General features: G+C 38.0%; 1 protein-coding gene across 2 annotated transcripts; it reads left to right on the top strand.

Moving 5' to 3' along the window:
* Nucleotides 1-6668: 6668 nt before the first annotated feature.
* Nucleotides 6669-23475, top strand: LOC149827303 (uncharacterized). 2 transcript variants are annotated; one of them, XM_090020287.1, is made up of 9 exons: nt 6669-7016; nt 9069-9115; nt 9199-9301; nt 10272-10358; nt 11898-11981; nt 16323-16376; nt 19026-19106; nt 19236-19281; nt 23118-23475. In XM_090020287.1, the coding sequence occupies exons 1-9, from the start codon at nt 6729-6731 to the stop codon at nt 23180-23182; spliced, it is 855 nt and encodes a 284-aa protein (XP_089876413.1). In that variant the 5' UTR covers nt 6669-6728; the 3' UTR covers nt 23183-23475. The 2 variants fall into 2 exon arrangements, with proteins under 2 accessions (XP_089876413.1, XP_089876414.1); XM_090020288.1 differs by having other exon boundaries at nt 19026-19042; nt 23118-23331.
* The last annotated feature ends 36 nt before the right edge of the window (nt 23476-23511 follow it).

A 23511-nucleotide genomic window follows, 5' to 3' on the forward strand; every position in this document is an offset into this window, starting at 1 on the left:
TGTTGGAGCTTTGATGACATCGATGTTAGAGTGCGTTGATGGGGCATTGACGACGGTCTTGATGAGTGAGTCATCTCTGACATAGATGGCAGGTAGGACCGGTGTTGGGACATTCGATGGACGCTCCCTCTGTAGTTCATCATTAAAAAAGGGTGAGTCCTTTTTTTGGTAGTATGGCTCTTCTTCGAAGAACTCAACATCACAGGAAAAAAAGTTTCTTATTCTGAGGATCATAACACTTGTATCCCTTCTTTACAGAGGAGTATCCCAGAAATATGCATTTAGTCACCCTTTTTTCAAGTTTGTCCCCATGTCGTTCTTGTAGGTGCACGAAATATGTATACTTGAAAACTCGTAAATGCGACAGAGATAGGCACTTTCCCCTTACCATTTCCATGGGAGTCATGTAATTGATGACTTGGCTGGGTAGACTATTTGATACGTAGCAGGTGGTAGATATGGCATCTGCCCAGAAGCTCTTGGGAATGTTCATGTGGAACATGAAGGCCCTGGCTATGTTTAAGAGGGTTTTATTCTTGCGCTCGGTAACACCATTTTATTGATGTGTGTCAACACAACTAGTTTGGTGGGTAATACCGCGACTAGTAAGGTGTTCGGTAAACTTAGTATTGATGTATTCTATATAGTTGTTCAAGCAAAACGTTTTGATTTTGGCATTGAATTGGGTTTCAACCATGCTCACGAATTCTCTATAGGTTTTAAAGGCTTCGTCCTTATATTTAAGCAAATATATCTACATTGCAAGTGAGCGATCATCAGTAAAGGTTATAAAGTATTTGAAGTCTAAGTACGATTCAATGGGGGTTGGGCTCCACACATCAGAATTAATAAGGAAAAAAATCATCACTTTTTGTTTCAGATAAAGAGAAAGGAATTTTGGTCTATTTGGAATAGTGACATACGTCGCATGAGTTTTGAGGTGAGGAAATGTTGAAAAATATTCTCTTTAAGGTGTGATGAGAAGGGTGCTCGCGTCTAAAGTGCTACGTCCTATTCAAGTTAGTCATCTTGCGAGCAATGTGTGCCTTATTTTCCTCGTCTAATAGGTAGAGCCTGTTTGTTGTGTGCCCTCTACCAATCACCTTCTTCGTGTTCAGGCCCTGAAAAACTACATGCTTAAAGGAAAAAAAATTGCAACGCAGTTATGACTTTCAATTATCCTTTTAACAGACATGAGGCTAGAAGGAAAAAATGGGATATAAAGTGCTTCTGAGAGTCCTGAGTCCCTAAGGAGAGAAATATCATCGATGTTCTGGACAGGAATCTGGGATTCGTTAACGATGCTAACAGAACCTTTGTTGGCTGATCAGAAGTTTGTCAACAGGTCGGCCTTACCCATCATGTGGTCGGTGGTGTCAGTGTCGATGACCCATTTAGAATTGATAAGTTTGGAACTTAACGCGGATATATTACCTATAGCTTCCTTTTTCTGGTCTTCCAGTATGGCTGCCAAGTTTGACTTGTTGATTTATTGCAGCAGTTGCATAAGGTCATTGATGGTGGTTCTCATTTTTAACTCTGGTTATTGTTATGCGGCTTTTGTTGTCCAGGACGTCCGTGAAGGTCCCAACACTTATCTTTTATGTGATTGGGTTTTTTGCAGTGGCTGCATCGAGGTCTCACTTGACCTCGTGAGTTCTTGTTCTCTCTATGCTCGAGCATAAGAGTAGCCGAATTATCCCTGGAGCTGCTTGAAAAAACTACTTTCTCATGGGTTTTGATGAAGGACTTAGATTTAGATCTCATGACTTTCTTGTGTGTCTCCTCGCATTAGATAATTGAGCATACTTCATTGAAGCGGGGTAATTCTCTAGACATGAGGATATGACTCTTCATGTTGTCGTAGTCTTGTCAGAGGCTAGCAACAATCTTGAACACTTTGTCCTCCTCGATGCGCTTCTTGATGATGTCTGTCATTAGTGACAGGGCGGTATAGGATCATCTCATACTACATGGCGCATAACAAGCTAAGGTATGAGTGGAAGGGCCTATCGAATTTGGTTAGGTGAGTGATCATGTCTTGCTAGAGTTGGTAAGCTCTTGAGAGATTGTTCTACTCACTATAAATATCTCTCAAGGAGTCCCATATATCCTTGGCGGTGTCAAGGAATAGAAATCCTTCGACTATGTTGGGGTACTCCATGGAGTTCAACAACCATGACATAACAAGGTGGTTCCCTGATTCTCACTCGGCGTATGTCGGATCCTCAGGTTTTGGAAGGATGATCTTACCATTAATGAAGCCCAGTTTGAACTTTTCGTTGAGGAAGAAGGTGGCAGCCTTCGACCATGCCAGGTAGTTAGATTCATTCAACGGCATAATGGCGATCATAAGCATTGGGTTTTGCTCTTGCACAACCATCTTGGGCGTGATGTGCATCGAGGGGTTGCCTTGGTTCAACTCGTCCGCTCTTTCTACCATCAACGAGTAGATGGTGGAGGCTTGTCGAAGGCAATGATGGGCACAATGGCAGTTATACGATCGTCGAAACCTACTTTGATACCATGATAAAATAAAGGTGTGTCCGAAAAACACAGGAGAGACAAAGGATTAGTGTGGTTCGGCTTGAAGCTTGTATCCACGGGAGGAAAATGCACAGTCTTTAGACACAGGTACACTGTACATAAATACACGTAGGGAGGACACGATACGGGTTATCCAGCAAATGAACCATCAAATGTGGTAACCGTCCAAAGGAAATCTGCAATATATGTGAGAGAGGATCATCAAATGTGGTAACCGTCCAAAGAGAATCTGCAATATACGTAGGAGAGGATTTAGATCCTAAAGATTAGGACGTGATCAAGTGGGATGATCACGTCGTGATCGTTTCGGTAATTTAAACAATCCATGTGTCATTGAAGCCAAAAAACTGCAAAGACCATTCCAAAACTTTCCAACTCTATCATATAGCTTGACCAAATCAGTTTTAAATAAGAATGTAAGCACTTTATTGTTGGTCATGGTGGCCACGATCTCCTGAATATTTTTGCCTTCAAGAAGGCCCTCTGATTATGAGAAATAATGTTTTGAATTATGAGCCTTGTCCTATTAACCTTAGACATAATTTTATATATAAAGTTATAAAAACTAATAGCTCTAATGCCAATAAGCTTAGAGGCTTCCTGCTTCTTGGGAATCAGAATAATATTCGTGGTATACTAACTTCATGACCGATCGACCACGTTCCATCATGACTAGGTGCACTCTTCTTCTCGAGCTCAAAGATTGCTTACCTGATTTCCTCCATCGACACTCTCATAGCCAACCTCTCATTCTCTTCTATGCTTACATGTGGGTATGCACAACCCTCAAAGGACCCAATGGACACTTCACTTTTGAACAAAGACTTGTAAGAGAGTGTGGGTCTTCTGCATGATAGACTCAAAGCCCACAATCTTGTTGTCGTCATCCTTAATAAAAAACTTGATGCTATTTTCCATGATATTGTGATGAAAGCGAACATCAAAAAATGAGGTATTCCTGTCACCCTCCCGAATCCTTCTTTTTTTTTTTATCCATAATGATTCTTCACATCATCTAAGATCCTGAAGCTTGTATTTCCTCTTGCTTTCCTCCTACACAAGAGATATATTCCCATGATCAAGAGACATCTGAATTTCTGCTAGCTTATCCAAACATTCTTTAAGGGCTTTTTTGATGCATTGTCTCCCACTTGAAATGGAACTGTGTGACCGATCGGGACGGTGTATTAAACAATAATTGAATGCTACAGACGCTCAGAACGTATTCAAGGAACGGTATTTCATTGTTCCACCACTCTATTATAAAAAGAACAGGAATGAGAGAAACAAAAGGTTCAAAAAACACGGGTCATTCACTCCCTTTCAGCGAGTCTCGACCACCATCCTTCTGACTTCCTTCAAGCGAACAAGCAAGCCCTCTCTGAGCTTCGACCATTGTCTTTCCAACAAACATGTATCTCTCTTTTGTTGTAGGATTAAATTTTAGGATATTTAGGCATGCTTAGATTTTAAGGGCGCAGATCAGGTCATGCTAAACATGAGCATTTTTGCTCATGCTGACATCGTGGTCGTCTATTTGCATTTTGGATGAATGCCACGTGGTTTTGTTGACTTTTGAGTTTTTTAAAATGCAAATCGGATGGCCACGATGTCAGCATGAGCAAAAACGCTCATGTTCAGCATGACCTGATCCGCTTCCAGATTTTAAGGGCAGGGTAGTGGTTAATCCAGTGACTATTGGCTAAGACACGATCCTAGGGGGGCACCCAAGGTCTTTTTTTTTTGTTCTATATTATATCATATGATATAAAATATATCAAATATATATTTCTTTTACTCCTTAATGAGCTTAGGGAGGGTGGTGTATGTTCTCCCCCAATGATGCACTGGATCCCACATCTCGTGTTCGGGGGTCCAAATGAGCGCCACGTATGTAAGCACATGGGGTTCGTATTCCCGTGTATGTTGGCATCACTTCACATATGAGTCTGGTGTGGTTGCAAAGACTTAAGTACCCTTTCTTGCTATTCTTGCCATGAAGCGACAGTTCAAGAAAATAACAAAAATGTCCTTCATTCAAAAAAAGAAAACAACAATTCAAAAAAAGGACAAAAATGTCTTTCATCCAGAAAGTCGAGGATGATGTTGACTCTTCAAAGTCTAAACAGCGAAACGAACCTGAAGCGCTCTCTCTTTCTTTTCTGTTTGAACTTTTCGTCGTCATCTTCCTCTTCTTTCTTCTCCGTAAAACACTGTAAAAGCCTCTCTCGCTGTAGAGAAGAAATTAAGGGAGGCAAAGAGTCGGCGATCCAATGGTGATTGTCATCCGCTTTCTGTTAGCAGTGGCCGGAATGTTGCCCTCGTCCAGCGGGAAACCGACTGCGGCAGCCCCTCCGCCACCTTCAAGGGACACCTACAATGAAATCTTCCTCCAGTACACCTACAACAGAGACTTTCAAAGTATAATTCGTGTACCCCTACCTCGGCAATACTTTCGATCATAGCTATGCCTTTCAGGCTACCCTGACGCTGCTCAACACGGGCGTTCGCACCCTCAGATCTTGGCGGGCATTCATCGGGTTTTGCCACTCATCTCGACCTCCGACGTCGTGCTCTTCGACAAGACCCACCTCTCTGCCAAATCAATGGCAAATCTCTATGCGATTTTCATAAATCGCTATATCAAGTAGCGATTTTTGAAAATTGCGTAGCAGAAATAAATAACAAATCGCTATGCGATTTTTGTAAATCGCTAAATCGCTATGCGATTTATGAAAATTGCTAAATCGAGTAGCAATTTACGAAAATCGCGTAGCGAAAAAAATAAAAAATCGCTAAATCAAGTAGCGATTTACGAAAATCGCGTAGAGAGAAAAAACATAGAAAATCATGAAAAAGGGTGTTATGAAAACCTCAAGCAAGAAACAACCGAAGGAAACATATGAGTGTCACGATCAAACAAAACACTTTATTGTTCTTTTTTGACAGTTACAAGAGGGAAAGAAAAAAAAGAATTTATACAAGGCCCCAAAAAAATCTTTCGGGGGGCGCTGCCCCCCATGACTCGCTCCGGTGGGGAGCCCCCGAACCCCCCTCTTGTAAAGGCAAAAACTCTGAATCAGGCTCCACAACTCATCAAGTTGAACCATGCTACAGTCAGTGTGTAGGTCAGTCGGTGCAAAAACTCTAAATCAAGCTCCACAACTCATCAAGTTGAACCATGCTACAGTTAGTGTGCAGGTCAGTCGGTGCTTGATAGAGCAGTGTAGGATCGTCTGCTGGATGTGCACAGAAGCAAAAAGAGAATGGAGAGTGAGAGGGTTGATGTTCATAGCCTTCTCCAGGGGAAATTCCTTTCTTGGATAATCTTGCAATGCAGGGACTAAGTCTTAAATAACCATCTTTGGGGTTACTTAAGTTTTTGCAACCATTCCTTTTCTAGAATTATCGTTTCTTTTGGCACCAATGAAGGAAAGGCTACTTAAGTTTTTGCAACTGCATCGAACTCCAATGCTAAGTGATGCTGACAAACATGAGAATACGAGCTTCACATGCTTACATACGTGGCGCTCATTGGGACCCCAAATGCGAGATGTAGCTAACGACTCATCTTGGGGGAACATATAACCTGCTTCGGCTTATATGAGCTGAGCGGGGACAAGTACTTATTGTTCACGTTCAGCTTGCCGAGCCACAAGCGGCTCCCCTTTTTTCTCAGCCGTATCCACCATGGGTGATGGTTCCAACTTTTGGCGTTTTTGGCTACCGATATTTGGCAGTTTTTAACTTTTGTCACTATGAGCATGATATGTAAATTTACATAATTACGTACATCACTGTATATATCATGTATTTGTGTGTATCATGATATAGATATATACGTACACATAACTTTTATTTCATATTAAGTGTTTATATACCATATGTATGCATAACATTGTGTATATACATACATAACCTATCATGCGTATGTATGTACGCATGTGTGCAAGTATGAAGTATGGGGTTGGGACTTGGGGTCTTTTTAGCTCAGACGGGTTCTGACTGCTGAGTTCTGAGGCTAGCGTAGCCGCAAACCATGAGTGCTTCTTCACCACAACGAAACGTAAGGACAGAAAGAGGGCTCATATTCATACACAAATCACCAGCAAAATGGAAAATAGATAAGCCCATAATTGCAACATGCTACGAGGCTAGCAAGCTGAGCAAGCAACGGCGAGATGGTAACGGGGAGAACCTCCATGGTGGTTGCAACGCTCGTAAATGGCGGTGGTGGAACCTTCCTTTGCTCAGCGGCCTTGGGCCGCCACACCCATCAGAAATTTCTCTCTTTCCACTCATCACTGGGCTTAGGGATGAGGCTCTGCTCTTATAGCGCACTACCCAACTGCAGAAGGAGCAAATTGAGGTTGGTGGTGTTGGCCAATGCTGCAGAATCCACCCAAACACCTTCCACATCCACACTGAACAAGACAATTGTGCCTGATGATGGCTTCTCGTTATCTAAGGTCCTGTTTTTTCTAGCACACCCACCTTTTCTTTTTCTCATATTCATGTTAATTCCATGCAGAATTTTTCCTACCCGTCTCCTTCTTGGAATTGCTAACCGTTTTCTTCTTTTTTTCAATTTTGCATATTATTTATGCACCTTTTCTACTGTCCGTTTTCTAATTTTTTGTTTTTTCATGTTGATCAGAAGTTTTTCTTTTGTTCTCACTGTTTTTTTTCTGCTTAGATTTTGATGAGTAGAAAGTGTAATTTTCACAAAGAATGCAGTCCACAGAGGTTTCATTGTATTCATGAACTGATCTTGTGAAGGAAAGTAGATTATGTTAAATTCTGTATGTATATATTGGTATAACATGTCAAAATCCTTAAGGAGTTCCACACTTTCACTGACTATTCGAAACCTCTGTCTCCTGGGAGCTCAGTACCTTATAGCAAAATTTGTCTGGACTGCTTTTGTCATTGGAACATCAGAATGATCATTTTATGGCTAATGAACCTTTTGGAACAACGGTGGAGAATAACCCCATATAGAGCATTTTTCGGCTCGAGCTAACCTAAGTGTAAAGGTTATTGTGCCAAAAGAGGGCAATGACAATAGGCAATCGTCAAAGAATGCGATACCTCGCTTACCTGTAAAAGGGAATAGATGGTTCATCTACTTTTTGCCAGTTGTAAAGAATTGAAGTTGCTATTTTCCATTTAAGGATCTCATCTTGGGGAATCAGGTGAAACCATGGTCACTAGTTTTGGTCTCTGCAATATCTCAGTGAGGCTATTTCTTGGTTTGTTTTAGGTTTTTGTGTAAATCTTGGGAAGTACTGGAAAAATCTTGGTAAGGAAGAAAGTTTAGGAAAGGAAAATCAACTGATGTTTTTTTTTTCAATTGATTTTTGAAACAATATTCAAAAGAAATTCAAACAACATAGCAATAATAATTAGTCAAATGAAAAAACTTTGTTTGAATTCCGATGTATGACTTTTTCGGTGAATTGAACTTTTTTTAAGAATAAACTACCTCAATATTTTGTTATGTTTTCATGAAATTCTCCAAGATTTTCCCTATTGCCACATGTTTTTTAGTACGGAGATATTTGAAAATATCATGTTATTTTTTCATTTTTCTTTAAGTATTCTGTTATCGGTGACTGAGGATAAAACAATGTATGCAGAAATTGGTAAAGGTTTGGCATTGTTGCGTTTAAAGCCTCTTGGCAGCTTGTGGTGAGAAAGGATCTTTAAATGTTTGAACTATACAACCTGCTTCTAAATCTCTTCCATGGCTATGTAGACCCTGGATTGGCATGTTCTTGATCTCAACAGTGCTTAATCTAACCTTTATAGTTCCAACTTCCAACTAGCTTCTCATTTGCATTATGGTGACCATTCATCACTGTTCTTTTCATGTTGCTATTCTTTTTTCAGTTTAAATTGGATCTCCCTTTTGTGAGCTAAACGAAGAGAGATTCTATAGCATGGAAGATACTTTGAAAGTTCGTGCAGTTTCCTCTTTTTGTCAAAAAGACACTTTACTGGCTTGACCAAGCTGTGATTCTGTTTGCGCCAGATATTTATGCATCATTTGCTTTAATAAGTGGTTGCATGTGCAGTTTGGCATGATAGTGTAGGTCAGTTCTGTTGGCGGTATGTTATGCATTTGACACTTGTCCCATGAAGACTACATTGCAGCATCTACTGGACTTTAAATGTTTCACGAAAAAGTTTGTGCTAGATGTACTACCACTTGGTGAGCAAACAAACAAGAAATATACTCAAAGCCCTAACGAATAGAACTTGGATAGTGGGAAAATATATGTTGTCAACCAGTGGAATCTTATTCTTCCCTCATGCTTATCATTGAATACTGTTTAAAGTCACAGCTAAGATAAATATGATACTTATATGGTGGGATCTCCTTATATGGTTACTCATTTTCTTGTTGCAAAATTTCTACTTTGCTTTTCTGTTGTCATTGTTTTCATAGCGTAGTATATTGATCTGCCTAATTACTTGAAGTTTCTAATGAATCTGGTTATGTTCCAATCTTGTTGCAGGTCTCATTTGGTGTTGTTGGGCTAGCTATTGGATGCACACTTCTTTCGTATGTCTTCTCTGGCAAATTTAGTTTTTTTAGTAAAAATATGATCACTAATTCAGTTATATGGTTTCCTGTTTATGCTGCAGATATGGCTTTGGAGCATACTTTAATGTTCTTCCTGGCTCAGGGTGGTCTGCACTGATGCTAACCTATGGTTTTCCTCTGGCAATCATCGGTATGGCTCTTAAGGTAAAGTATGCTTCCATCTAAGGAGTTGTCCTCATGATATGTCAACTGTGTGTTCTTCACTTGATATTTGTGTCCATGCATGACGCATGTGTGTGTGTGTGTGTGTGTGTGTGTGTGTGTGTTACAAGGCCTACATTCATATGTATGCATGCATGTTTTTTTTACTCGATCTGACACTGTAAATGTGTTCACTATGGTCTATTTATTAGGAATCAACTCTTGCATCATGTTTTTCAATGAAAAATATGTTTCTTCGATTCAACAAATTTTGAAGTGTGCATGGCCGTCGATTTTTGGAACACCAGAAACCTGTGTACTCATCAGAATCTGCCAATCCAAATTTCATTTCCCACAAATACACAGCAATATGTGTGTGTGTGTGTGTGTGTGTGTGTGTGTGTGTGTGTGTGTGTGTGTGTGTGTGTGTGAGAGAGAGAGAGAGAGAGAGAGAGAGAGAATCCATTAGAACCAAATGTGTCTTTTGGTTTAATGAAACGTACCTGGAAATCACAGATAATGCAAGGTTAGTTTCTTGGGTCTCAATTTTCATCCTTTGTAGTGCTCAATAGTAGCTTCAAGCTGCCATCTTTAATTTACTTCTCTTTTCGATTTTTGCTAAGGTTTCCATGAACATACTTTAATCAGTGAGTTGTAAAGTCAAGTGTAATATCATAGTGCTCACTGATTCCATTCTTACTGTGTGATCTATTTATCATATTGTATATGAAAGTTATGTGCATCTATATTGGTTATATCTTTCACTTTTTCATATGTGATGTTTTTCTGTCGATAAAATAAATATGTTCAACATAAAGAAAATTGAAAATTTTCTAGGACAATGTTCCACTGGTTTCATTTATGGCAGTATTCACATGCAATGAGATAAGCAGCTCCTGTTTCTAAGCATCTGTATGAAAAAGTAATCTAACAGTTTTAACATATTATCTGAAAAGTTGCCATCCACCTTTAGTATGCAGAATTGAAGCCAGTTCTATGCATAACATACTCAGATGCTGAAAGATTGAGGGAGACGTGTGCCACACCTATCCTTAAACAGGTAAACATATGGAGACATCATGATGCTACTTATTAGCACTTCAAACTTACTGATATATCTCCATGGCGATTTGAAAAATCCTGAACTTCAGAATAGTTGATCTTCTATTTAACTGAATCCTTGGTTCTTGGCTTCCCCAAAAATGAAGGCTTGTATTGGCTGAATGGTTTTTCCCAAGGTTGTATGTATCGTACCATAACCCGTATCGGTCGGGCCCAAAATAAGATATGTATCGTATCGTATCATAAAAAATCATAAATTTTGAAAAAAAATAATTTTTTTAAAACAAATCATAAAAATTAAAAAATTTAGCAAAAATTATAAAAAATCATAACACACAAAACAATGATAAAATGCACAAAATGCAACCATAAAATCACATGTGAAGCATTTATGTCTCTACCAGCTACATAACCGATCATAAATCATCAAATCTCACAAGAACAATGCAAAATAGTAATATTTTCAATTAAGAACATGCCATAAGATTCATCAAAAGCAAAAAAACCAAGTTTATGAATACTTAACAGTTACAAATTACAATACATAACCAAGTTTCTAAGAAGTATATCATCAATGATCATCATTATCTTCTTCTTGTTCTTCATCTTCTTCTTCTCATCCTTCTTCGACATTCAAAACATCTTTCATTTCTGCCTCATTCATCTCTCTTTCTTGTTTTTTTCTCAGGGTAGCTAGTAATTGTTGGCATTGCCATTTCACGGCATCCAACAAATTCCTTGACATTGTGGCAACATTGTGTCATGGCTAAATGATGCTTCAACCGAAAAATACCACCCAAAAAAACTTTATGGCAATAGTTGCACTCGATTTTAATCGGTTTTAACTCATTACACACTTCTTTGGGTTAAAAAATTGTTGAAATGCACTCTTGAAGAAATCACAAAAGCCCTCTCCCCGGCGCAAAGATCAACCCTCAAAACAGTCTCATAGCTCCTAGGGTGTGTGGGAAGCTCTCTAGTATGTTTTATATAAATGAGGGTTTCGGCCCTCAAAAGTCCTTTAAAACCCAAACACCTAAAACCCTGGTTTTGCCCTTTTAAAGTCCGTCGGTACCGTATCGAACGATACCTATGATACATGTATGATACACACTCATATCGAGATACGGGTGTGTATCGTATCGTGCCCTTGCATCAATACTATACGGACAACATTGGTTTTTCCTATATGCAAGGCATGCCTAAACCCAGAGATGGCCAACAGGGTCTTATAAATTTCTATGAATTTCAGTTATACAGGAAGATATATATAACTATGCGATCCAGCATTTGATATGGAAACAACAGAACCTAGAAGTGTACTAATCAAGCTTCAGAAAACATTTTTATCTATAAAACCAGGGCTAGTATTTCGGTGTTCCTGTGCTTATGAAAGAATTGATTTTCTATGCCATTGTCTAACTTCGTTACTTCATATAACATTTTAATTTTACATGTTTAAGTCTGTCTTGAAGTTCCTTTGGAACTACCCAAATTTTTCCTCATATACTGATGAATAATTTTCTCAATGCAATAGGTGAAGAATGATGTTACAAGATTCAGATATGGAGATGAACAGCACTTGGATGAGGCCTTAAAGCGTATTTTCCAGTATGGTCTGGTACTTTTATGTCCACAACCTAGAATTAGAGATTTCTTATTGTATGTGTGTTCGGAAATTTCAAAGATATTGTGATATTATTTTTTAAATGGTGATGTTCATCACTAAATCGATTCTATAACCTTTTTAAAGTGTTTCATCTCCATTAAATACTTTGCTATTCCACCTCATAAAGCAACAGGACTGTAGCTATTGGAAATTATGAAGCATAGGATAAGGAAGCATATGCTAGTAGAAACTGCTATTTTAGCAAGTATTTCTTTTGCAAACACAGTTGTTCCTTCCAGATAAATTCAGTTGAACGATATATTTGTTGCCTACCCTTCTGCCCTTTACTGTTCCCCATTCTCCAAAAAATCTATGCTTCTTTGTCAAAAGGCTTAGAACCAAATTCTATCAAGGTCATGTTAGTCGGACATCCTCATATTGGAAACATTACACTATCATCTGATATTTTTTAAGAAAAATGATATCTTGACCTAGTTGTGAATTTGAAAATTAGGTCTCCCAAGTTGTCTGCTGCCACATAAATTCATCGAGTGTTGTTAAAAACACACCTCAAGACGCAAAAAGCGTGCCTTGCATTGTGCCTTGAGGCGCACATAAAAAGTGTAAAAGCCCTTAGGTGTACGCCTCATATGCCTTAAGGCGTACACCTCAGGGAGAGGCATGCTGACCAAATTTGGGGGCAAATAGAGGGGCCCCGACCCTAATGCCTCCCTCTCTCACTCTTCCTTCTCTCTTGTCTCTCACTCTTCACCACCGGCAGCAGCAGCAGCCACCACCAGCGGCAGGTACTCTCTCTCTCTCTCTCTCTCTCTCTCTCTCTCTCTCTCTCTCTCTCTCTCTCTCTCTCTCTCCTTTTTCTTCTTCCCTTCCTCTGCTGCCGCTTCTTCTTTTTCTTCCCTCCTCCTCTTCCTTTTTCTTCTTCTTCTTCTTCCCTCCTTTTTCTTCTTCCCTTCCTCTGTTGTTGCTTCTTCTTTCCTCCTTTTTTCTTATTCTTCTTCTTCTTCCCTCCTCCTTCCTCTGTTCTTCCTTTCTCCTCCTTTTCTTTTTCTTCTTCTTCCCTCCTTTTTATTCTTCCCTTCCCCTGCTGCCGTTGTTTCTTCTTATTCTTCTTCTTCTTCCTCTGTTCTTCTTTTTCTTCTTCTGTGCAATTAATTGACTGTGCATGTGATTATGTATGTACATGTAATTGACTGTGTATGTGTTGGTTTTTGTAAAGATTGTGTATATCAAATTGTGAATGTTACTTTGTTATTATTTTAAAATAAATTTTTGATAGGTGGATATGAATGTAATTAACTGTGTATGTGTAGGTCTGTACATGTACATAACTACTTATAAAGATTGTGTATGTACATGTAATCTATTGTATATGTGTAGGTTTGTAATTTTGTATATAAAGATTGTTAATGTGAATTTGTGACTTTTAGTTTGTTTCATTAGATCATGGAAATTAAAAATAAGTTTAAGCATTTTTGTTGGTGAAACTAAGTATAGATAATTAGATATGCATTTTTACGTGTTCTAGTGCTTGAAAAATTAGCTAGATATACATTAACTTTTGGTTGTTAATGCTAATATGCATTATATGATGATGATATGATGTTAAGGAATTTAATTGTTAGTGATTTTGTTACTTAATTTTTCATTGAATGCTCATATTTTATTTGTTAGATAGTTAGATAGATCAAGTTGTTGCATTCATGTTACTTTACATGTTATTCTCATATTTTCGGTATTTATTTGATATTTCCTATTTCTTATTGGTTGTTGCTTCATGAATAAAGCATTTCTTTTATTTATTTGTATTTTAATATTTTTTTTTAAGTTTCAAAAAAAAATTTGAGGCTTACGCCTCTCCTCGGTTTTTGGTATAGCGCTTTTTACCTCTAAAATCTTCACCTTCTTGCTTACCTCCAAAAATGACCTAGTTTTGATAGAACTGATATTAGGACATGATAAGAACTTGATATTTGGTTTATAACCTACTGAAAACAGAAACATCAAAAACCATCATACAAGTTTTTCACAATCAAGAATACAAATTATACTGTGAATATAATATTATGATTAAACAAATAGTGCACCATGAACCCTAGAAAAAACTAAATTCATTTCATACTAAGCACTGGAGAATTGCACCATTAGAGAAGTATGCAAAAATAATGCTTCTTGACAACCGTATTAAGTATAAAACTTTCATTGTGGGTCTATTGACCACATAAACTTAGGTCTTTGAATTAGAATCATCAAAGAACAAGCAGTAGTCTTTGTCATAATGCCATGATGGTTTGTCAAAAGATATAATGCATAAAATAAAGAATTCCACATTGTGGATTATTTTAGGCTTGAGAATGTAACTTAAGGGAACTGAAGGCTCTTTCCTGTATAAAAAGGAAGTATGATCTAAACTGAATACCATTGGGCCTTAATGTATTCATGCCATCTTTCCAATAAACTTTCTTCCCTTAGTAATGTTTGATATGCAAATATATTTACACCATGCAGAAATATATCAGTGTCCATCAACAGGGCCCAGAGTAAACTGGCTCCAGTTTGGTTGATGATAGGTAGTTGTAATTTATAAAGGTTTCCGCAGTTCGAAATGGTAATTGAGTAATTGCTTAGAAGTGTCTGTTTCTGCCATGTTATTGTGGTACTGCAGCTACTGCTAGTGGTTATAGATTTATAGGCTCTCGTGACACTTCAAACTCAGAACCCAGATAATCATTTGATTAGTTTCCATCAGCTTGGAAATTGGGGGATGTGATTCTTTTTAGAAGTCTTTCATCTCACCCACCTGATCAAGGAACGTTTAATTTTGTTCCACAATTGCTAATAAGCTGCTTATATTGAAAGAATATACCATTATATCTATGTGGAAGTTTGTCGACCTCCAAAATTCAGTGTCAGAGGATTTGATTCATTTGACCTTTCGCATTGACATTTTCATTAATTTGGCCAAGCTCTTTGCTGTTCTCAATGATATTGTCAATGCCGTCAAATCAAGGCACATTCCCAGAACTGATGACCAAATATGTGCACTTTGCCATCGTTGTTCACCAGTTATTGAGAATTATAAACAGAAACTAGAGGAATACGATTCAGCATATTTATGTTCAGTAAAAAGAAAATAATCAATTGGATATCAAAATTTAAAAAGCTAACATGAATAGAGGTCTTTTATCATACACCTGTAACCAGGTTTTCATCTTACCAATGTGGAATTAAAGCCAATTTCATAAGAACCTAATTCTACTGCACACTTATTGGAGATAAGTTGTGGAAGAAATTTATCATGGAGTTCATCGCTAACATTTTTAGTGTGCTGTCATAGACTCAATATTCCCATCTGCAGGGCTTATGGAATTGTTATCCTGTAGCTGCAGTGTGGCCAGCATAAGTAGGATTAAGGCCAATTCTACTGAGAATTTAATGTTAATACAATAAATAGAACTGTATAATAGTGAGCCAAATTTAATAGAAAAGAATCTTCGAGTACTTTCACTTTGTTTTTTTGTGGGCGTCTTGAATTTTGGACCCGCTTTGATCCACGACTCGATCCCAAAATATTTTGGTGTCTATACAATGGGATTTCCAAAGGGGGTTTGTGGTGGTAGTGGAGGGATTGGACCGATCAAGACCGGAGCCCACCACAAACCCCTTTCGGGGTGCAGGGGCAGAGCCCCCGTGGTATGGATCTTTCCAGTTTTGTAATTTTCCCTTTTTGTATCAGATAGGGTTTTATACTCTTCGAGTCTTCATCATATATATATATATATATATATATATTATATACACCTCCTTTTTTGAGAGTTGGGCATGAGAATTTTCGTGTATTGGGCATTAGGGTTTTGAGAGCTTTATATCTCACCTCTATATTTCCTCACATTTGCTAGTGGATTTCTTGCTCCTTTTTTGCTCGTAGACGTAGGCCTGAGTGCCGGACCACATAAATCTTGTGCCTTCTCTTGTTCTTTTCTTTTTTTTATCTTGTGGTTTGCTTTGTTTCTGTTGTGGTTTTGCATAACAGTTTTATTTTATAAAAACATTGTTTCCTTTTTATCCATGTGGTATAATTCCCTTTTCTGAAGAAATAGCTATCGTGTGCCTACTCTTTCATAATTTTCATTTTGTTTGATTAACTTGTAGTTCCTTAAATACCATTGTGGTCTTTTGAAATATCCTGAACTGATCCTTTTGCAGCACTCTTTTTTTGTTTGGTTAATCATATTTTCATAGGCTCATATGATTCACGGGGCATATAAAAATGCATTATGGCTTCCTTAGATGTTTCTCACTTTTGATTTTTTGTACTCTATGTATATCTTTTAGGGTGGTGGAATTCCAAGGCGAAGTGCTCCTGTGCTCCAAGTGATTCGTGAAGAAGTATGTATCAGTTTGTTATTCTTCATGTGCCCTTCCTATTGACAGACAATATATGCTTTTGATGTGATCTTTTAATTCCACTGATAGAGGGTGGAAATCCCTATTTCAGTTTATCATTGGTTCTTGTTTCCATTCCTGAAGTTACAGGAGATGGGTTTTTTTAACTGTTTATGTTGTAATGAAGTAAGCGGAAAGCGAATACAAAAAGTTCAAATACAGAAGACAAGTCCACTAAGAGACAATACAAATGTCAAAAGACAATACACAAACACAAAAGTGCATACAATGGCTTACAATGAGCCAAAAGATAACACAAGAACATACAAAAATATGTATATTATTGATATCAAATGCTTGGGAGGAGAATGAATTACAAGTGGGGGGAAACAGCCCCTATATATACACAAATAGGGCCTTGGGGAGCTCACCAAGGCCAATCTAAAGTTCCAATACTTTCAATTTTTAAAGAAATCCCATCGGCGGTTGAATCATAGTTTAAATTTGAATTGGTGCATATATCGGAAAGAGAGCTTTCATGTGGGATCATATGAAAGGAGGCTCCTGAATTAAGAATTCAGTAGCACATACCTAGAGAAGAAGTGGAGGCAATGGTGGCACCCAATGTAAATGAAGTTTTGAGGATTTGTTGAAGTGCCTCCATTAGTTGTAAAAGAGTATGTTTAAGGCCTCTATTTTTTCTTGTCTCCTCCTTCTTTGGTGTGAGCTCTCCAACGAAAGCCACTTTGTTCTTAAGTGGGACAAGCCAGTTTGATGTGACCCAACTCATTACAAAAGTGGTAAATAATTTTTTTATCACCACCATTGTTATTTTTCCTCCCAAAGTGTGGAGGTTTGTAAATCTTTACATTGTTGTCGGGCCTAAACACTGTCAACACTTCATCTCCCCCCTCTTGATATGCCAAGACGAGTTTCTTCTTGGGATACTTCGGCAACAGCATCTTTAAATGGTAGAGGAGATCTATGGAAATGTAAGATCACACTTGCTCATACTCGGGACGTAGACCATGTAAAAATTAGAAAAAGTATTTTTTTTTTAATTTGTTCATGCCTTAGCTTCACATCTTCAATGGCAAACCATTTGGGTTCAAGAGGTGCAAATTCATCCCATAGAAGGGACAAAGCACTAAAATAATCTGAGACAGTCACATTATGTCCCCTTGTTTGGTGGTTCTAACTTTTTCTTGCAAGAAATATTATCTTGCAAGGTCCTTTTGAGTGTTGGCACATATTTTAATGTCAACATTATTCATAAACTATGCAAGTATCTTTGCATGATTATTCTCTCAATGTTCTATTTTGGATTGATAATCACAATTAGCTTTGGCACTATTGTCTTGTTCAAGAGCCTTTGCTTGATCTCCTTCTTTCTTGGTGAGCACAAGTTGAGGCTTGGGAATAGTGTTCATCACGTATCCCCAAAGCTTCTTCCCTTTAAGATTGTTCTCCATAGTGGAGGCCTACATCATGTAGCTTAAACCATTAAGCTTGAAAGCACAATCTATCTTGAAATCGTGTTTCATCTTGAATAGAAGAAGAGGGAGAGAGAGAGATAAGGAGCTAGGTGTACAGGAATGACTCCACTTGAGTCACCGCAAGCACCACGAACACATGAACACTTTTAAATGCTTTCTCACGAACACGTGATGGCCACTCTCCAAAAGTCCAAGAACACTATCGCTCTGATACCATGTAATGAAGTAAGTGAAAAGCGAATACAAAGTATTTGAATACAAAAGACAAGTCTACTAAGGGACAATACAAATGTCAAAAGACTACAATGAGCCAAAAGAGAACGCAGTAACATAAAACTATACATATTATTGATATCAAATGCTTCAAAGAAGCATGAATTACAAGTGGGGAGAAACAGCCCCTATATATACGCAAATAGGGCATTGGGGAGCTCTCAAAAGAGACATTGGGATGGTCCCATTGTCTTTATGGTCTTTTGACCATAGAGCCCATGACAAAAATAAAGTAAAGAGAAATAAAAAGAAACATAAATACAAAAACTGTTCATAATTAACAGTACCTATCACATATGTTAAATGACCAAAATGCTCCTGATGAGCAAAATAAATTACATCACTAGACACAGTTATATATACATATATGTATATGAATATATATATATATATATATATATATATATATATATATATATATAATTTAACATCTGCTTCTAGTGTATTTACAGAAACATTACAAACTCATGCTTCAGGTGTGCTTGTCATTTTAGTCGTCAGACATCCTGCCAATCAATTTTTTGAGTTTTGACCACTTGGTGGTATCACTAATCTGCCACCTACTGGTTTCCACCACAAGAAGATGAGATCCTTTCTTAAACTTATAAATGCCCTGTTGAGTGGGAGAGAAATTTGTTTTTCTTGTTCTCTTTTTTTTATGTGTGTGTGTGTGTGTGTGTGTGTGTGAGAGAGAGAGAGAGAGAGGTGGTGGCGGTGGGTTCTTGGAATGAAGAACTGATAATTGCAATACTTTTCTGTTCTGTCAGTGTCACTATAACAACATTCTGTGTTTTGTCAACTTTACTCTGCTTTTCCTTTTTGAGCTTTAATTCATGTTCTGCTAAAGACTATTCTTCACTAACTTTATCCGTTACTACTTTAGGTAACTGAAGATGGCAGGTATTCTTTAGTTCTTGTATTTGAGGCCAAAGCTTTGCAGCTGGCAGATTTTGAGAAAAGACAGGTTCTGCCAGCTTAATATAAGAACACCTATTTTTGTTTATTGATAAAAGTCGCCCCCCCCCCAACACACACACACATACATATATATAGATGATTCTTTCTGTGCTAATATTTGTTCTTGCATCACCAGGCAAAATTCACTTCCTTCTTTGGTCCAGGAATCACAGCAGAAGTTGGTGAGTTCTAATCCATTACTTGTATTAGGATAGGAACCTTGATGCTGACCTCACTCTCGCATGCTTGCATTTTCTTTTAAGTGTTCTTTCTCTTCCAGTTCTATAAGAAATTCGTTGAATCATTCTCAAAAGATTGATAACTTTTGCTGGTAGTAAGAGGTTGATTCGATCATGGTAGAAAGTTTGATAACTTTTACTGGTGGTTTCACAAATTTTTTCCAATAAAAGGGTTATTGAAGAACTCCGCCTGTGTATAACTGTTTAGTTATACACTGCCGGTCCCAAGCCCGGATAAAGAAGGAGGGTTGCGGTAGGCCTGTGACAGCCAGCATAAAAACTTAGTCATACCCTATGAATATGAACCAATATGAGAATTTCGTTGGGGCGTTCCCTATTGAGCGACGCGTTGTACTCTATAGGTCCGGAGGCAGTGATAAATGGGCAAGGGTTGCTAGGTCGTCGCCCGGAAGCGACGCGTCACACCGGCGCCCGGGTGTGGTGTCAAATAGGCAAGGGTTCCCTCACTTTGTTGGACGGGTGGGGGTAAAAAAGTTAGTCCAAGACCATAAAATTAAGTTAGCCACTTGGAACATAGGGTCTTTAACTGGTAAGTTGGTAGAGTTAGTAGATGTTATGTGTAGGAGAAAGATTGATATTTTATGTCTACAAGAGACCAAATGGGTAGGTGAGAAAGCAAAAGTGATAGAACCTTGGGGATATAAGATTTGGTATACAGGAATAAATAGGAATAGGAATGAAGTAGAGATTGTTATGAGTCGTGAGTTTATAGATAATGTAGTTGAGGTCCGTAGGAAGGGTGATAGGATTTTACTTATTAAATTAGTATTAGGTACGGATATTATTAATATTATTAGTGTTTATGCACCTCAAGTAGGTTTAGATGATTCCACTAAGCGTCAATTTTGGGAAGATTTAGATGGAGTAGTACAAGGGATATCTTATGGAGAAAGGCTTTTCATCGGCGGTGACCTTAATGGGCATGTAGGCATTAGTAGGGATGGATTTGAGAGTATCCATGGAGGTTATGGTATAGGAGAAAGAAACGATAGTGGAGAAAGGATTTTAGATTTTGGGTTGTCCTATGATATGATCTTAGCAAACACTTGGTTTAGGAAGAGGGAGTCTCACCTAGTAACATTTAAAAGTGGGGTTAATACGAGTCAGATAGATTTTTTTCTACTTAGAAAGAGAGATAGGGGTTGTTGCATCGATTGTAAGGTTACACCGGGAGAAAGTGTAGCTACACAACATAGAGTCTTAATTTTAGATCTTAGAATTAGACAATGTCGCAAAAGGGATAGACATAGGATAGATCCTAGAATTAAGTGGTGGGCACTGAAAGGAGCTAAACAAGGAATGTTTGTAGAGCGGGTAGTTAAGGAAGTTGATTGTTGTCTCGAGGAGGATTCAGAATCTATGTGGAATAAGATAGCGGGTGGCATGAGAAAGGTGGCTAAGGAAGTATTGGGTGAGTCTAAAGGCGGTGCACCGCTAGGTAAGGATACATCGTGGTGGAACGAGGATGTCAAATTAGCTATTAAGGTTAAAAGAGAGTGTTATAGAAATCTAAGTAAAAATCGTGATAATGAGAATTTGGAGAAGTATATGATAGCAAAGAAGGAAGCTAAAAAAGTAGTTCGGAACGCGAGGGATAAGGTATATAAGGAGGTTTATGACAAGTTGGATACCAAAGAGGGTGAGAAGAATATTTATAGGATTGCAAAAATGAGAGATAGGAAATCGAGGGATCTGGGTATGGTTAGATGTATCAAAGATGAAACGCAAAGGGTTTTAGTCAAAGATGAGGAGATTAAGGAGAGATGAAAAGATTATTTTGATAAGCTATTTAATGAAAGTCATGCTCAGGATCTTGGAGACTTTTCCATTCCTTTTCATGAGATGAATCGTGACTTCATGCGCAAGATTCAAAAGAAAGAAATTGCAGAGGCTTTGAAGAAAATGAAATCAAGAAGGGCAGTTGGCCCAGATGGTATACCTATCGAGGCTTGGAAATGCTTGGGAGAGAAAGGTTTAGAATGGTTGACAAATCTTTTTAACAAGATTTGGCGAACAAATAAGATGCCTAATGAGTGGAGGAAGAGTACTTTGGTGCCTCTATATAAAAATAAGGGTGATATACAAGATTGCACAAACTATCGTGGTATAAAACTCATGAGTCATACTATGAAACTTTGGGAGAGGGTGATTGAGTCTAGGTTGAGGAAGGTTGTCATGATATCGGAGAATCAATTTGGTTTTATGCCTGGAAGATCTACTATGGAAGCTATACATCTTCTTAGACAACTTATTGAGAGAAATAGAGAGAGGAACAAGATTTGCATGTGGTTTTTATTGATTTGGAGAAGTCTTACGATAGAGTACCTAGGGACGTTCTCTGGTGGACACTGATGAAGAAAGGTGTTTCTCTCAAGTACATTAGTATAATTAAATATATGTATGAAGGAGTAGTAACCAATGTCCGCACTTGTGGAGGGGTGACAACCAATTTTCCTATAACGGTTGGGTTACATCAAGGATCTGCTTTAAGCCCTTTCCTATTTGCTATAGTGATGGATGAGCTTACGAGATCAATTCAAGAAAATGTGTCGTGGTGTATGTTGTTTGCTGATGATATTGTTTTGATTGATGAGTCTAGAGCTGGGGTTAATGCTAAGTTAGAATTACGGAGACAGACATTGGAAGCAAGAGGTTTTAAGTTGAGTAAGAGTAAGACAGAATACATGGAATGTCGATTTAGTAAGCAACGAAATAGAGATGGGAGTGTAGTGAAACTTGGTGTGCATGAAATACCGGTGGATGATTCTTTCAAATATTTGGGATCTATCATTCAAAAGTATGGAAAAATTGATGGAGATGTAAATCATAGGATAAAGGTTGGGTGGATGAAATGGAAGAGTGCAACTGGAGTGTTGTGCAATCGTAGAATGCCATTGCGGTTGAAGGGAAAGTTTTATAGGACGACTATTAGGCCCGCTTTACTATATGGTACGAAATGTTGGGCTGCCAAGAGACATCATATTCAAAAAATGAGTGTAGCTGAGATGCGTATGCTGAGATGGATGTGTGGAAATACAATAAAAGATAATATTCGGAACGAGGAGATACGTAAGAAGGTAGGCGTTGCACCCATTGAAAATAAGATGAGAGAGAATCGTTTACGGTGGTTTGGACATATTCGACGAAGGCCTAATGATGCTCCAGTTAGAAGGATGGAGAAATGGGAAAATATATTAGTTAAAAGAGGTCGGGGTAGGCCTAGGCAGACATGGATGGAGGTGATAGGAAAGGATATGAATGCTTTGAACCTCACCGAGGACATGACATTGGATAGAAATGAATGGAGGAGAAGGATTCATGTGGAAGACTCAGAATGATTTTCTTTGTTGGTTCATATCGCCGACCCCAATTGTTTTGGGATGAAGGCGTAGTTGTTGTTGTTGTTGTTGTAAAAGGGTTATTAAAGGTTTTCTCCATCTTCTGGTTGTTCTTTGTCTTCATTTGGAAGCATGTTATTCCTTCTGGGAATTAGTTGAATGAATTTTCTCCATATAAAACCTTCAGATATCAAACAAATAACTGTTTGATCTTCAATAATCAATAACAGTAACCACTAAAAAAGTCATGAACATGCAAGTTTACAACTTTGGTTCAAGCGAATAGCACGCTTGCATGACAGTTGACAAAGCACTCTTGACTGCATTTGCATGCACACGCTTTTAGCTGTTATTGATAATGTCACACACAGCAATCTTGTGGCCACTTCTAACTGTTGGTTGGTAATATTACCGATGCAGGGGTAGCAAGGGATGACCTTTATGAAGTCAGACTCATATCCAACACAAAATCTCAAATCAGTTGATAGTACAAGTATTGTTCATTTGAAATACAGGTTTTGCATTGTTTCCTTGGTTAGTTATCATTGTGTAGAACCATAGTTGAAGAGCTGTTTTCCAATTTAAGGGATTCGTGCTAGTGCTGTCTATCAAAATCTAGAATTTTATTGCTATATATGTGTATATATAACATGATCAACCTCTTTAACACACATTTCAATTTTTGTGGTGTTTTTCCTAGTTGGTTGCCATCAACAGCTTTTTTATAAGTTTGTAAAAGTACAGAATGAAGCAAAAGTAAAGAGAAACTGATTGTGTCCCTTTGTTGTGGAATGTCATCCTGTAAAGACCAATG

This window comes from Nuphar pumila, chromosome 10 (assembly GCF_984573655.1).
Source record: "Nuphar pumila chromosome 10, dmNupPumi1.hap1.1, whole genome shotgun sequence".
Taxonomy (NCBI): Eukaryota; Viridiplantae; Streptophyta; class Magnoliopsida; order Nymphaeales; family Nymphaeaceae; genus Nuphar; species Nuphar pumila.

Coding starts and splice junctions, on each gene's coding strand:
- LOC149827303 (XM_090020287.1), top strand. CDS start 6,729: ATGGTAACGGGGAGAACCTCCATGGTGGTTGCAACGCTCGTAAATGGC. Junction 9,302..10,271: donor TCATCGGTATGGCTCTTAAG/GTAAAGTATGCT, acceptor ATCCACCTTTAG/TATGCAGAATTGAAGCCAGT. Junction 19,107..19,235: donor CAGATTTTGAGAAAAGACAG/GTTCTGCCAGCT, acceptor TTGCATCACCAG/GCAAAATTCACTTCCTTCTT.